Genomic DNA, 14,894 nt, shown 5'->3' on the forward strand with positions numbered 1-14,894 from the left:
TCCGTTAAAAAAATGGCTACCAAATGGCTGTAAGATTGGTTCACTCTAGCGCTTGTATTCCGTCCGCAAGGAGTCCGCATGGAGAGCCCCCGGATGGAATGCAATCGCAATTGCAAGCGATGTGCTTGTAAAGCACATAGAGCCCATAGACTATAATGGGCTCCGTGTGCTTGGCGCACACTGCCCGCACGAATGACTCAATCCGCTCCAAAGCCAAAGCCAGGAGCGGATTGAGCAGAAGGTAGAAATATAAGAGCTACGTATAGTTTTCTCACTCCTTTTGTAGCCATTCTTGCCGACAGATTTCCACACAGAACATGCGGATAGGAAAGTATTTCACAATCCACTTTCCTCGCCGCATGATTCATCCGGGCAGTGTGCGGCAAGCACATGGACCCCATTATAGTCTGTGGGGTCCATGTGCTTTTACTGCACACCGCTTGCAATTGCGTTTGGTATTCCGTTTGGGGGGTTCCCATGCGGACTGCCCCGGACGGAATACCAATGCAGATGTGAACGAGGGGTAAGGCTGAGGCTCCAAACTGCGGAAAGTCAACTTTTGTTGTTGCAGATTTTGCTGTGGTTTTTTGAGCCAAGGCCCAGAATGGCTACAAAATGAATGGGACATACAGTCCTATGAAAAAGTTTGGGCACCCCTATTAATCTTAATCATTTTTAGTTCTAAATATTTTGGTATTTGCAACAGCCATTTCAGTTTGATATATCTAATAACTGATGGACACAGTAATATTTCAGGATTGAAATGAGGTTTATTGTACTAACAGAAAATGCGCAATATGCATTAAACCAAAATTTGACCGGTGCAAAAGTATGGGCACCTCAACAGAAAAGTGACATTAATATTTAGTACATCCTCCTTTTGCAAAGATAACAGCCTCTAGTCGCTTCCTGTAGCTTTTAATCAGTTCCTGGATCCTGGATAAAGGTATTTTGGACAAACAATTCAAGTTCAGTTAAGTTAGATGGTCGCCGAGCATGGACAGCCCGCTTCAAATCATCCCACAGATGTTCAATGATATTCAGGTCTGGGGACTGGGATGGCCATTCCAGAACATTGTAATTGTTCCTCTGCATGAATGCCTGAGGATTTGGAGCGGTGTTTTGGATCATTGTCTTGCTGAAATATCCATCCCCGGCGTAACTTCAACTTCGTCACTGATTCTTGAACATTATTCTGAAGAATCTGCTGATACTGAGTGGAATCCATGCGACCCTCAACTTTAACAAGATTCCCGATGCCGGCATTGGCCACACAGCCCCAAAGCATGATGGAACCTCCACCAAATTTTACAGTGGGTAGCATGTGTTTTTCTTGGAATGCTGTTTCTTTTTGGACGCCATGCATAACGCCTTTTTTTTATAACCAAACAACTCAATTTTTGTTTCCAAAATGAAGCTGCCTTGTCCAAATGTGCTTTTTCATACCTCAGGCAACTCTATTTGTGGCGTACGTGCAGAAACGGCTTCTTTCTCATCACTCTCCCATACAGCTTCTATTTGTGCAAAGTGCGCTGTATAGTTGACCGATGCACAGTGACACCATCTGCAGCAAGATGATGCTGCAGCTCTTTGGAGGTGGTCTGTGGATTGTCCTTGACTGTTCTCACCATTCTTCTTCTCTGCCTTTCTGATATTTTTCTTGGCCGCCACTTCTGGGCTTAACAAGAACTGTCCCTGTGGTCTTCCATTTCCTTACTATGTTCCTCACAGTGGAAACTGACAGGTTAAATCTCTGAGACAACTTTTTGTATCCTTCCCCTGAACAACTATGTTGAACAATCTTTGTTTTCAGATCATTTGAGAGTTGTTTTGAGTAGCCCATGATGCCACTCTTCAGAGGAGATTCAAATAGGAGAACAACTTGCAATTGGCCACCTTAAATACCTTTTCTTATGATTGGATACATCTGGCTATGAAGTTCAAAGCTCACTGAGGTTACAAAACCAATTTTGTGCTTCAGTAAGTCAGTAAAAAGTAGTTAGGGGAATTCAAATCAATAAAATGATAAGGGTGCCCATACTTTTGCACCGGTCAAATTTTGGTTTAATGCATATTGCACATTTTCTGTTAGTACAATAAACCTCATTTCAATCCTGAAATATTACTGTGTCCATCAGTTATTAGATATATCAAACTGAAATGGCTGTTGCAAACACCAAAATATTTAGAACAAAAAATGATTAAGATTAATAGGGGTGCCCAAACTTTTTCATAGGACTGTATATAGGAAGTTCTTATACTTCTTCCTCATGCTCAACAATCCACTCCTGGCTCCAAAAACCACAGCAAAATCTACAACGAAAAACGTTGCATTTCCACAACATGGGGCTTCAGTTGGATGAAGTAGAAGGGAGAAGTGTAAGTATTTCCCATTCCTTTTCTATCCACTCCTGGGTTTGGCTCAAGAAACGCAGCAATATCTGCAACAAAAAAAAAACAAATTGAGCTTTTCAGCAACGTGGGGCCTTCACCTTGGGGTGTGATTTGAGAATAATCTGTACAAAATTTTTAATGGCCAAGCAAAAAAATCAAAAAATCTTGGATGAGCCCTTTCAATAATATACATGTGCATGAATTTCCACCAATATTTTTTGGAATCTTCTCTTACATCCGATGCTTATTTTTTCTAGGAAGAAGAAGAAGAAATAAAACTTGAAATTAACATGCTGAAGAAGTATTCCCATCACAGAAACATCGCTACGTACTATGGGGCATTTGTCAAGAAGTGTTCAATGGGTCAGGATGATCAGCTCTGGGTAACTATGAGTGCTTGGATGGCCAGTTCTGTGAACTGATATTAGTGGGGGCTAGGAGTGTTCACTGAATCTGCAGCCTGGGCGAATGTACGCCCATCCCCCACCTATGGTTTCAGCACATCCGTGCTCCGTGCACCATCAGTAAGTGCAAGTCTTATATCACTGTATGTAAAAAAAAACCCCGAAACCTGCAGCTCCTATTAATAGTAGAAGTTTCTTGGATATATTATGGCACCAAAACAAGCATATCTGTGTCCAGCTGATATCGGATGTAATGTCCTCCCTCTATTACAGCTGGTCATGGAATACTGTGGAGCGGGGTCAGTGACAGACTTGGTCAAGAAGACAAAAGGCAACTGCTTGAAAGAAGATTGGATTGCATACATCTGCAGAGAGGTTCTACGGGTAGGTTCTCACTGCTTTCCCAATTACCAAATATATTATTAATCAAGTATAAAAAAACACTACATACTAAATAAATTTGGAGCCTTCACACGGAGTAAACGCGTATTTGCAAAAATACACGCGCGTTTACTCCGTGTGACGGCTCCCTAGGCTAAGGCCCCACATAATGAAAATGCAGTGTTTTTTGCTGCGGAAACTGAGTTCTACACACATAGTTACACATACTGTCCTGTAGTGATTATATTATGGAACAATATGTCACTTGGAGGCTAGGACTCCTAGTATCATGGCTAGGACTCCTAGTATCATAGATAACTATACTGCTAGGAGTCCTGCTCCTGACATACGGTGCAGATTGTTAGATCTGGCCAACACATAGACCGAGTTTCATGGCAGAAACCCGGCCGTGTGAAAACGAGGTAAGCCCTCGTTCACATCAGTGTTTGGATTCTGTCCAGGGGAGTCCACATGGGGACCCCTCCCCAAACAGAATATAAAACGCAAGTGCAAGCGCTGGTACAGTAAAAGCACATGGACCCCATAGACTATAACGGGGTCTGTGTGCTTTCCTCCAGATCTCAGCAGGGTTCGTGCGGACAGTAAAGTAGATCACCTTTTACTTTACTGTCCGCATCACTGCCGCAAGCACACGGACCCCATTATAGTCTATGGGGTCCATGTGCTTTTACTGCACAGCACTTGCAATTGTGTTTGTATTCTGTTCGGGGGTCTCCATGTGGACTCTCCCCAGACGGAATACAAAAGCAGATGTCAACCAACCCTAAGGCTGGGTTTCCATGGCACTTTTTACAGGTGACATGCATAGTAACATGTGCTGCATATTATTGCAATTAAGAGGAAAAAAGCACCATGTAAATGTAAAAATATCGGTCATGTGAATAGTCTCCATTCAACTGAATAAATATAATGTAGCTATATGGTTGATTATGATTAGAGATGAGCGAACACTAAAATGTTCGAGGTTCGAAATTCGATTTGAACAGCCGCTCACTGTTCGAGTGTTCGAATGGGTTTCGAACCCCATTATAGTCTATGGGGAACATAAACTCGTTAAGGGGGAAACCCAAATTCGTGTCTGGAGGGTCACCAAGTCCACTATGACACCCCAGGAAATGATACCAACACCCTGGAATGACACTGGGACAGCAGGGGAAGCATGTCTGGGGGCATAAAAGTCACTTTATTTCATGGAAATCCCTGTCAGTTTGCGATTTTCGCAAGCTAACTTTTCCCCATAGAAATGCATTGGCCAGTGCTGATTGGCCAGAGTATGGAACTCGACCAATCAGCGCTGGCTCTGCTGGAGGAGGCGGAGTCTAAGATCGCTCCACACCAGTCTCCATTCAGGTCCGACCTTAGACTCCGCCTCCTCCGGCAGAGCCAGCGCTGATTGGCCGAAGGCTGGCCAATGCATTCCTATGCGAATGCAGACTTAGCAGTGCTGAGTCAGTTTTGCTCAACTACACATCTGATGCACACTCGGCACTGCTACATCAGATGTAGCAATCTGATGTAGCAGAGCCGAGGGTGCACTAGAACCCCTGTGCAAACTCAGTTCACGCTAATAGAATGCATTGGCCAGCGCTGATTGGCCAATGCATTCTATTAGCCCGATGAAGTAGAGCTGAATGTGTGTGCTAAGCACACACATTCAGCACTGCTTCATCACGCCAATACAATGCATTAGCCAGTGCTGATTGGCCAGAGTACGGAATTCGGCCAATCAGCGCTGGCTCTGCTGGAGGAGGCGGAGTCTAAGGTCGGACCTGAATGGAGACTGGTGTGGAGCGATCTTAGACTCCGCCTCCTCCAGCAGAGCCAGCGCTGATTGGCCGAATTCCGTACTCTGGCCAATCAGCACTGGCTAATGCATTGTATTGGCGTGATGAAGCAGTGCTGAATGTGTGTGCTTAGCACACACATTCAGCTCTACTTCATCGGGCTAATAGAATGCATTGGCCAGCGCTGATTGGCCAGAGTACGGAACTCGACCAATCAGCGCTGGCTCTGCTGGAGGAGGCGGAGTCTAAGATCGCTCCACACCAGTCTCCATTCAGGTCCGACCTTAGACTCCGCCTCCTCCAGCAGAGCCAGCGCTGATTGGCCGAATTCCGTACTCTGGCCAATCAGCACTGGCTAATGCATTGTATTGGCGTGATGAAGCAGTGCTGAATGAGTGTGCTTAGCACACACATTCAGCTCTACTTCATCGGGCTAATAGAATGCATTGGCCAATCAGCGCTGGCCAATGCATTCTATTAGCGTGAACTGAGTTTGCACAGGGGTTCTAGTGCACCCTCGGCTCTGCTACATCAGATTGCTACATCTGATGTAGCAGTGCCGAGTGTGCATCAGATGTGTAGTTGAGCAAAACTGACTCAGCACTGCTAAGTCTCTGCATTCGCATAGGAATGCATTGGCCAGCCTTCGGCCAATCAGCGCTGGCTCTGCCGGAGGAGGCGGAGTCTAAGGTCGGACCTGAATGGAGACTGGTGTGGAGCGATCTTAGACTCCGCCTCCTCCAGCAGAGCCAGCGCTGATTGGTCGAGTTCCGTACTCTGGCCAATCAGCGCTGGCCAATGCATTCTATTAGCCCGATGAAGTAGAGCTGAATGTGTGTGCTTAGCACACACATTCAGCTCTACTTCATCAGGCTAATAGAATACATTGGACAATCAGCGCTGGCCAATGCATTCTATTAGCTTGATGAAGCAGAGTGTGCACAAGGGTTCAAGCGCACCCTCGGCTCTGATGTAGCAGAGCTGAGGGTGCACAAGGGTTCAAGTGCACCCTCGGCTCTCCTACATCAGAGCCGAGGGTGCGCTTGAACCCTTGTGCAGCCTCGGCTCTGCTACATCAGAGCCGAGGGTGCGCTTGAACCCTTGTTCACACTCTGCTTCATCAAGCTAATAGAATGCATTGGCCAGCACTGATTGGCCAGAGTACGGAATTCGGCCAATCAGCGCTGGCCAATGCATCCCTATGGGAAAAAGTTTATCTCACAAAAATCACAATTACACACCCGATAGAGCCCCAAAAAGTTATTTTTAATAACATTCCCCCCTAAATAAAGGTTATCCCTAGCTATCCCTGCCTGTACAGCTATCCCTGTCTCATAGTCACAAAGTTCACATTCTCATATGACCCGGATTTGAAATCCACTATTCGTCTAAAATGGAGGTCACCTGATTTCGGCAGCCAATGACTTTTTCCAATTTTTTTCAATGCCCCCAGTGTCGTAGTTCCTGTCCCACCTCCCCTGCGCTGTTATTGGTGCAAAAAAGGCGCCAGGGAAGGTGGGAGGGGAATCGAATTTTGGCGCACTTTACCACGTGGTGTTCGATTCGATTCGAACATGGCGAACACCCTGATATCCGATCGAACATGTGTTCGATAGAACACTGTTCGCTCATCTCTAATTATGATGTTGGTGTGAGTATAGGGTTAGGTAGCACGGAGGCTCAGTGGTTATATGAACTAAGCCCTAGTGATGTTAGGGATGAGGGCTTGTATGGCAGCGACTAACCTCTTTGCTCCACAACTCTCACAGATTTTTTTATGTCCTATCCTTATGATAGACCAGATATCTGATCAATGAGATCCTGACTGGAAGCAGATAGCTGCGTGCCCTGTACAGTGGCCCCATTCCTAAAGCTTTGTTCCCATTGACCTTTTTTAAAGAAAACTTTCCATTTGAGCTGTACCCCTTTTAGAGTATCGTGTTCTAGAATTCAGAAGTATCTGTAATAGGGTTGTCCCATGTAGAGGACCTATATCAATTAGAGCTGAGCAAGTGTTATGTCCTCACCCATTCGAACTCCTGTGCCGTCTTCTGGTCTCATTTTATGGCGCAGGACGCGTGTCCGCTCATGATTATCTTCTCCCGAAATCTTGTTATTAGAGATGAGCGAGTAGTACTCGATCGAGTAGGTATTCAATCGAATACTACGGTATTCGAAATACTCGTACTCGATCGAGTACCACTCGCTATTCGAATGTAAAAGTTCGATGCAGAACCAGCATTGATTGGCCGAATGCTATACAGTCAGCCAATCAACGCTGGTTCTTCTCCTACCTTTAGAAGTCTTCTCCGTGCAGCTTCCCCGCGGCGTCTTCCGGCTCTTCATTCACTCTGCCAGGCATCGGGCCTGAGCGGAGCTGACTGCGTATGTCCGCTTGTAGTGCGGGGACGCTGCATGGAGAAGACTTCTCAGAGGATCCAGCCCGACCCTCACTCGTGGACTTGGTAAGTATAATTTGATCGAACATTGCCTACCCCTGAAACGAGCATTTTCCCCCCATAGACTATAATAGGGTTCGATATTCGATTCGAGTAGTCGAATACTGAGCGGCTACTCGAAACGAATATCGAACCTCGAACATTTTACTGTTCGCTCATCTCTAGTGTAGACCCCTTAACATGCCATAGTACATTCTACTACTGCATAGAACTACAATATACATGAAGGGCCATGATTCCACCATATGCAGAAGAACAGTTCAGTGTATTAAAGTCAAAGAAATTCAAGCAATTCCTGTCATAAAGCATCTTCCAGTATTTGTGGATTTTAATAGCACAGAACTTACTACATAGTACATAATTTAGCAGATATTGTTAGAATATTAAAAGTTAGAGGACCGCTTTGTAAGCATTTGAAATCAGCATGAAGCCATTCCAGCAAGGAAATCTTTTATGTATTTTAGGGCATATTAAGGCCAAATACACATTTAAAATGCATGTTATTCAGCTAAGTATCAATTATATATCAAGGATTGTGGCCGACATAAGCTGAAAAATATACATTATGTTACAAATGTCTTCATTTACAACTCAATTTATCCACTTAGTCTTCCCCCATATTCCCATAGACGGGTGCAAAAGAGGAAAGGTTATATATGAAAACCCTGTTAATGAGTATTCACAGATAAAACAGCTGTAAATATAAATCCGTCTACATCGTGTTGTTATACATTCAGGCTGAGCTGGAGGACTGTCAGGGCATCCACTATTACTACCTTCATAGGGCATGCTGTCTGCTTTACCAAGATTTAGAACTACAGGCTGTGTGACAGGGAGAGCAGTCTGTGAGAGTAAGGGGGAGAATGGGGAGCAGTCTGTGAGATGGTAGACCATAAGGAGCAGTCTGTATGAGAGGGAGAGCAGTATGTGAGAGTAAGGGGGAGAATGGGGAGCAGTCTGTGAGATGGTAGACAATGGGGAGCAGTCTGTGAGATGGTAGACCATAAGGAGCAGTCTGTATGAGAGGGAGAGCAGTATGTGAGAGTAAGGGGGAGAATGGGGAGCAGTCTGTGCGAGATGGTAGACCATAAGGAGCAGTCTGTATGAGAGAGTAAACAATGGGGAACAGTCTGTGTGAGATGTTAGACAATAGAGAGCAGCCCGTGTGAGAGGGGAAGCAGTCTGTGCGAGATGATAGACAATGGGGAGCAGTCTGTGTGAGAGGAGTATCAGTCTGTGTAAGATGGTAGACAATGGGGAGCAGTCTGTGTGAGGTATTAGACAATGGGGAGCAGTCTGTGTGAGGTATTAGACAATGGGGAGCAGTCTGTGTGAGATAGCAGACAATGGGGAGCAGTTTGTGTGAGCTGGTAGATAATGGGGAGCAGTCTTGTGAGAGGAGGATCAGTCTGTGTAAGATAGTAAACAATAGGGAGCAGTCTGTATGAGGTATTAGACAATGGGGAGCAGTCTGTGTGAGATGGCAGACAATAGGGAACAGTCTGTGTGAGAAGAGGAGCAGTCTGGGTGAGATGGTAGACAATGGGGAGCAGTCTGTGTGAGATGGTAGACAATGGGGAGCAGTCTGGGTGAGATGGTAGACAATGGGGAGCAGTCTGGGTGAGATGGTAGACAATGGGGAGCAGTCTGTGTGAGATGGCAGACAATAGGGAACAGTCTGTGTGAGAAGAGGAGCAGTCTGGGTGAGATGGTAGACAATGGGGAGCAGTCTGTGTGAGAGGAGTATCAGTCTGTGTAAGATGGTAGACAATGGGGAGCAGTCTGTGTGAGGTATTAGACAATGGGGAGCAGTCTGTGTGAGATAGCAGACAATGGGGAGCAGTTTGTGTGAGCTGGTAGATAATGGGGAGCAGTCTTGTGAGAGGAGGATCAGTCTGTGTAAGATAGTAAACAATAGGGAGCAGTCTGTATGAGGTATTAGACAATGGGGAGCAGTCTGTGTGAGGTATTAGACAATGGGGAGCAGTCTGTGTGAGATGGCAGACAATAGGGAACAGTCTGTGTGAGAAGAGGAGCAGTCTGGGTGAGATGGTAGACAATGGGGAGCAGTCTGTGTGAGATGGTATATGATGGGGAGCAGTCTGGGTGAGATGGTAGACAATGGGGAGCAGTCTGGGTGAGATGGTAGACAATGGGGAGCAGTCTGTGTGAGATGGTATATGATGGGGAGCAGTCTGGGTGAGATGGTAGACAATGGGGAGCAGTCTGTATATGATGGGGAGCAGTCTGTATGAGAAGAGGAGCAGTCTGGGTGAGATGGTAGACAATGGGGAGCAGTCTAGCGTCTATTTTCCTGTTACAGGGAAAAGGCTGGACACTAGAGATGTGAGGAACTCACTAGGCATCATGTATTCAATTAACATTGATAACCTCTACATACAATATGTCATCAATTCCAATCACAAGATTGTCGAGGGGGTAAATCCTGGCTCCAGTTGTTTTAAAAGCCTGTACCATGACCCCACTTGAGGCACTGCTGCAACACGGCGTATGGCAATGTATTTTGTAAACAATGTAGAGACTATGCCAAGACCCTAATCAGTAGAGATGCTGAGAGTTGGATTTCCACCAACCTGATATGGATGACCTATCCTAAGGTTATTTCAGCAATATTAAAAACCTGCAAAGATCCTTTACCCCTTCCATAGATCTCCAGGGTTACTGACATGAACCTTGTCTCTGCCCTAAATCACGAGAGATTTAGACATTAACCTCCTCAATAAGTTAGGCCACCAGAGGAGAATCCATTAGAATCTTATGTGTCCTAGGCCAAAATAGATATTGACATTAAAGAATTGTCCAGGATAAACTGTTTTTGGCAGTGAAGGTAGAAAAAAAAGTATACCTGTCCCCGGTGCTCTGAAGTCTCCCACTGTGGTCTGGTCCCGTGACCCCCCAGTGTTTCTTATGACAGAAGTTCTCACCACACATAACCTAAAAAAATATAGGATTTTGTAAATAAAGTGATGCACGGTGGCTGGCAGCGCTGCAGTCCTGGGTTGGAATCCTGCCAAGTACAACATCTGCAAGGAGTTTGTATGTTCTCCCTGTGTTTGCGTGGGTTTCCTCCGGGTTCTCTGGTTTCCTCCCACACACCAAAGACATACTGATAGGGACTGTAGATTGTGAGCCCTATATGGGACAGTGACTGTCAATGTCTGTAAAGTGCTGCGGAATATGATGGCGCTATACAAGTAAGCATGGTCAAAATCGGTGATGTTGTTAAGGAACTTTTGCAGTTTTCACTCTGTCAATCCTTCTGATAAGCCATCAATATATGCGGCCCAATACCTGGGACCCCCAAGTACTGCAGCTCAAGTTTTCATTTTGGACTTAGCTGCCCTATAACTCATAGCCTGATGTATGGAAGCCCCACTGTAACTGAAAGAAGACTAACTATATGGCAGCCAACCAATCCCCGTAACCCCTTTATTCTGCTCAACACAAATGGCCTATCCGAAAGATTAACAATCAATCTACTAGAAAAATTTTGTGTAAATGAACAACAGAAAAGGAATGCAGCATTGAAAACTCTATTACCTTCTGACTTTGCTGCACATTTGTTCCTCTGTTAATAAGGATTCTGGTATTTGTGGTCTCACATGACAGATTTGTGTGTTGCAGGGTCTGGCTCACCTCCATGCTCACCACGTTATTCACCGAGATATCAAAGGACAAAATGTTCTCCTGACGGAGAACGCAGAAGTGAAATTGGGTGAGTATCAGACTAATAACTACACTTCATTAACCCCTTCATAATAATTACATCTATGGTTTCTTATGGTTTGTTGAATTGATGAGAATCTTCCGGAGTTTACATAAAACTATTTTAAATTTTGGTTTGTACTTGGCAAAGTTTTTTTTAGGTGATAGCATGAGATGAGAATGAAATTAAAAATGAGATAAAAAGAAAAATAATCAGTCAGTAGCCCGTATAATACAGTGTATTAATGGAGTTAGCCTTAGATACTGATGGTCTATCTTTAGGATAAGTCATACGCAGCGCCGCACCTGCCATGAGGCGACCTGAAGCGACCGCTTCAGGCGGCGCTATGCCAGGGCCCCAGGGAAGGCGGCATTTTTGCTTACCTAAGCCAGTCCAGGACAAGCTGTCCTGGACTGGCTTAGCATCACCGTCACCAAGCGGTGGATTGGGGCGGCCCTGCTGGACGCAGCGCTGCTCCAGCGGCCTCCCCTCACACTCAGGCAGAGAGTAGGTCCACTCCCTGCCTGCTCTCTGCCTGCTAACGCCGCTCCACCATGCCCCCTTCTCTCCCCCCCCCCCCTCGGGCGGCGAATAAGGTAGGTTCACCTCTGGTCATACGTATCAGATTGGTGAGTGTCAGACCCCTGACCAGCTGCCGATTCTGTCCAGTCCTTGGAGCCATAAGCAGACCATTCCCTACGCCCAGTGGATGTGCCATGCTATTACAGCTTGCTTCCCATTCACCTTGGCATCACCACTTCACAGTGTACAGAGCTGCCTGCTTGCTGGGCATCCACTTTCTAATGGATTTGGGTATCCAGCTAAGAAGAGAAGCAAAACAAGGCCAAAAATACCTTTAAAGGCCACGCATTGCATCCCACAGCGAAAAATTGATGCTGGGTCCATACATCGCGGTTCTTCCCAATATGCTTTGTACAGAAACATTAAGACAGAGACTTTAAGCTTCAGTTATATCTATAGAGAAAACACCAACATTTCCGAAGATATAACTCGCATGTAGGGTTGAGCGATTGGGATCGGAAAAGATCGGATTTCGATTGGCGATCGAGTAAATTTCACGATCGCGATCGGAATTCCGACCCGATCTTTTCCAGTGGAATCGAGATCGGAGGTTATTTCAAGATTGGCTCAACCCTAAAAGTGACTTTTCCCATAGAAAAGCATTGACTAGGGTTGAAGATCGGGATCGGAAAAGATCGGCTTCCGATCGGCGATCGAGCAAATTTCATGATCGGGATCGAGATCGGCTGGAAAATGATCGGAAATCGGATTTTAAAATCGATCTTGAAATCTCAAGATCGGCTCAACCCTACTCGCATGCTATGATTTCCAAAACCATGACAGTTTTGGAAATCAACGCATGTCCGGACCGTGTATTTTCCTGCAAAGTAGGGGTGGGATTCACTAGAATTGTAAAGAGATGGTGTATTGTTAGAATATGCAATCACTTTGTGGTCATGAGGGTCATCCTCTCGGAACCCCACTGATCCTGAGAATAAAGGGGCTTCAGGGCTGTTTGGTCTCCAGGTTGTACATGGAGTTGTAGTTGTCTTCCTTTTATGAGCCGTTATTCCAACTGTGAAGGAGTTGCGACACCGAACCCATTCATTCCCAGTATCAGTGGGGTTCCCAAAGGTCAGTCCTCTATCAATCAAAGTGATGGTATATCCTAGCAAGATTATTAGATAGGAGTATCATCTCTTAAATATAGACTAGAGGTTGTAACGTCAAATCACATTTGGACATTGCACAATTTAGATATTTTTGTATGACAACACCGAGATAAAGGTTTAACTCTAACAGTAACAAAGCGCTGCCTATTAACTATTGCCTTCCTGGAACCGATGTGTGGTAGAAGACAAGCACCGGATGCCTTTTGTCTGCATCGAGATACCATAGTGAGTGTTATCTCAACACCAGTCTCCATAGACTATACAAACTATCGTTCCTCCATGTGAGAGTCACATACAGCATGGTGCTATTAATAATCAGGACATATAGAATGAGGAGCCAATATATCCCATAAGCTTAAAACTGCAGTGTAAGTAAAGACTGACGTCAAGGGTGAATGGTTTTAATTAGGATGCCGGCTCTTTTAGTGGAACTGGTTATGACTTGGCAAGAACAGGGTGAAATGCTACACAAATAGAGTGAATGATATTGTGTTATTAGAGGCAGATGTCGTATACTATCACCGGCAGAGAGGTACCTATAAATAAGGGGGGATATTAGCTATAGACACATGTTATAAAGTTACAAGTACATCCCTTATACTTCATTCACACACTGGCTTCAAATCTGACGCACGTTTCCATGATAGAAATTCGACTCATTCAAAAATGGCTGACATCCAGGGTCAAAGGGAAGCAGTGAACTCCGCTAATTCACAAAAATATTTAAAAAAATTGAAATATTGCATGCAATATTACTGCATTGCTTTCACATGGTTATATGCAGTGGTGTAACTAAAGTCTTGTGGGTCCTGGTGCAATCTTTTGCCCAGGGGCCTCTACTTCATCCTTACAGAGAATTCTTGATTGTGATGGTTATGCGTGCTAAGGAGTTTAATGCACCTTAGTGTGGTTAGGGTAATCTTCGGGTCTCCTTGGCTTATGGGCCAGATGGAAGATGCAGTCTCAATACTGATGCCAGTGCTTATGGGTCCCCCAAGGCTCCTGGGCCCTAGGGCGATTGCACCCTCTGCACCCCCTCAGGTTACGCCCCTGGTTATATGGAACCTACACTTATTGGCACACAGCTCTGTATAGTATGTTACAGTATTGTACAATAGGTAGATTATCTTCGAGGTATACAGGAAGGACAAGAGTTTCTGTTAGATAAAAGATATAGCTCTGCCTGCTCCGTGTTAACCAGAATTATGTGTCAGCTATAGATTTCTCATAACCCAGTTACTTGAGGTCATCAAATCAATGCAGTTCACGGTTAAAAGAAACAGGATGTTGGATGGTTTCTGACACACCCTTGGGTTAGCAAATTAACCTATGTGTCTTCAACGCCCAGGATGTTGTTCAACACCTCCAGCTTCACATGTATCTTGCTTCTTACCAAGTACAACACTTTACGTGAGAAAATTTGACATCTGTCATCTTTTGCAATTGTTGCAGACCTCACATTCCAGTAATCGATGTTCCTATAATACATTGGTTTCCAGTAGAGCTTTAGATATAGTCGGGGCTAGACTGGGGTTCCTTGGGCCAATAGATTGTAAGGGATTCTCCTCCAGCCATATCCAACAAGCTTATGTCAATTTTTAATTGCATAATATATTTTACTGGTATTTTCTTTTTTTCACACCAAACCCAGTCTCTAGACATTCATTTATCTATGAACTAGCATGTGCCCGTGACTTTGTCTGCGGGTTGGGTGTGATGATGAGCTGCTTCTATGTAGGGAATTTCTGTTGGTTATGATCCGCCGCACCCCTTATGCTCCGCCCCCTCCCCCCCGTGGCCTCGCTACTTACCGCTTGCCTGTGACTCCCCCCACGCTCCTGGCCCCTTCACCCCCGCAAACTCTCCTGCGCCCATGCCTCTCCTCCCCCGCAGTCGCCACAGCCCCTTCTGCTCGTGTTCCCACCCCCCCGGTGTGCTGGCACCCCCCTCCCCTAACGGCCCCCACAGGTTCAACAACCGCCCCAGGGCCCCACCCTTCCCTTGCGGGCCCCACCCGGCTACATCGCGTC

At 45.4% G+C, this 14,894-nt stretch overlaps 1 protein-coding gene across 1 annotated transcript in view; it reads left to right on the forward strand.

Moving 5' to 3' along the window:
* Positions 1-14,894, forward strand: part of NRK (Nik related kinase) — a 181,152-nt gene that overhangs the window by 48,537 nt on the left and 117,721 nt on the right. Inside the window, exons 4-6 of the mRNA XM_075259060.1 lie at positions 2,652-2,777; positions 3,072-3,182; positions 11,089-11,179. Of these exons, the coding sequence (XP_075115161.1) occupies positions 2,652-2,777; positions 3,072-3,182; positions 11,089-11,179 (328 nt within the window). The remainder of the gene's footprint in view (positions 1-2,651; positions 2,778-3,071; positions 3,183-11,088; positions 11,180-14,894) is intronic.

The sequence above is a fragment of the Leptodactylus fuscus genome, chromosome 11, assembly GCF_031893055.1.
Source record: "Leptodactylus fuscus isolate aLepFus1 chromosome 11, aLepFus1.hap2, whole genome shotgun sequence".
Classification (NCBI taxonomy): Eukaryota; Metazoa; Chordata; class Amphibia; order Anura; family Leptodactylidae; genus Leptodactylus; species Leptodactylus fuscus.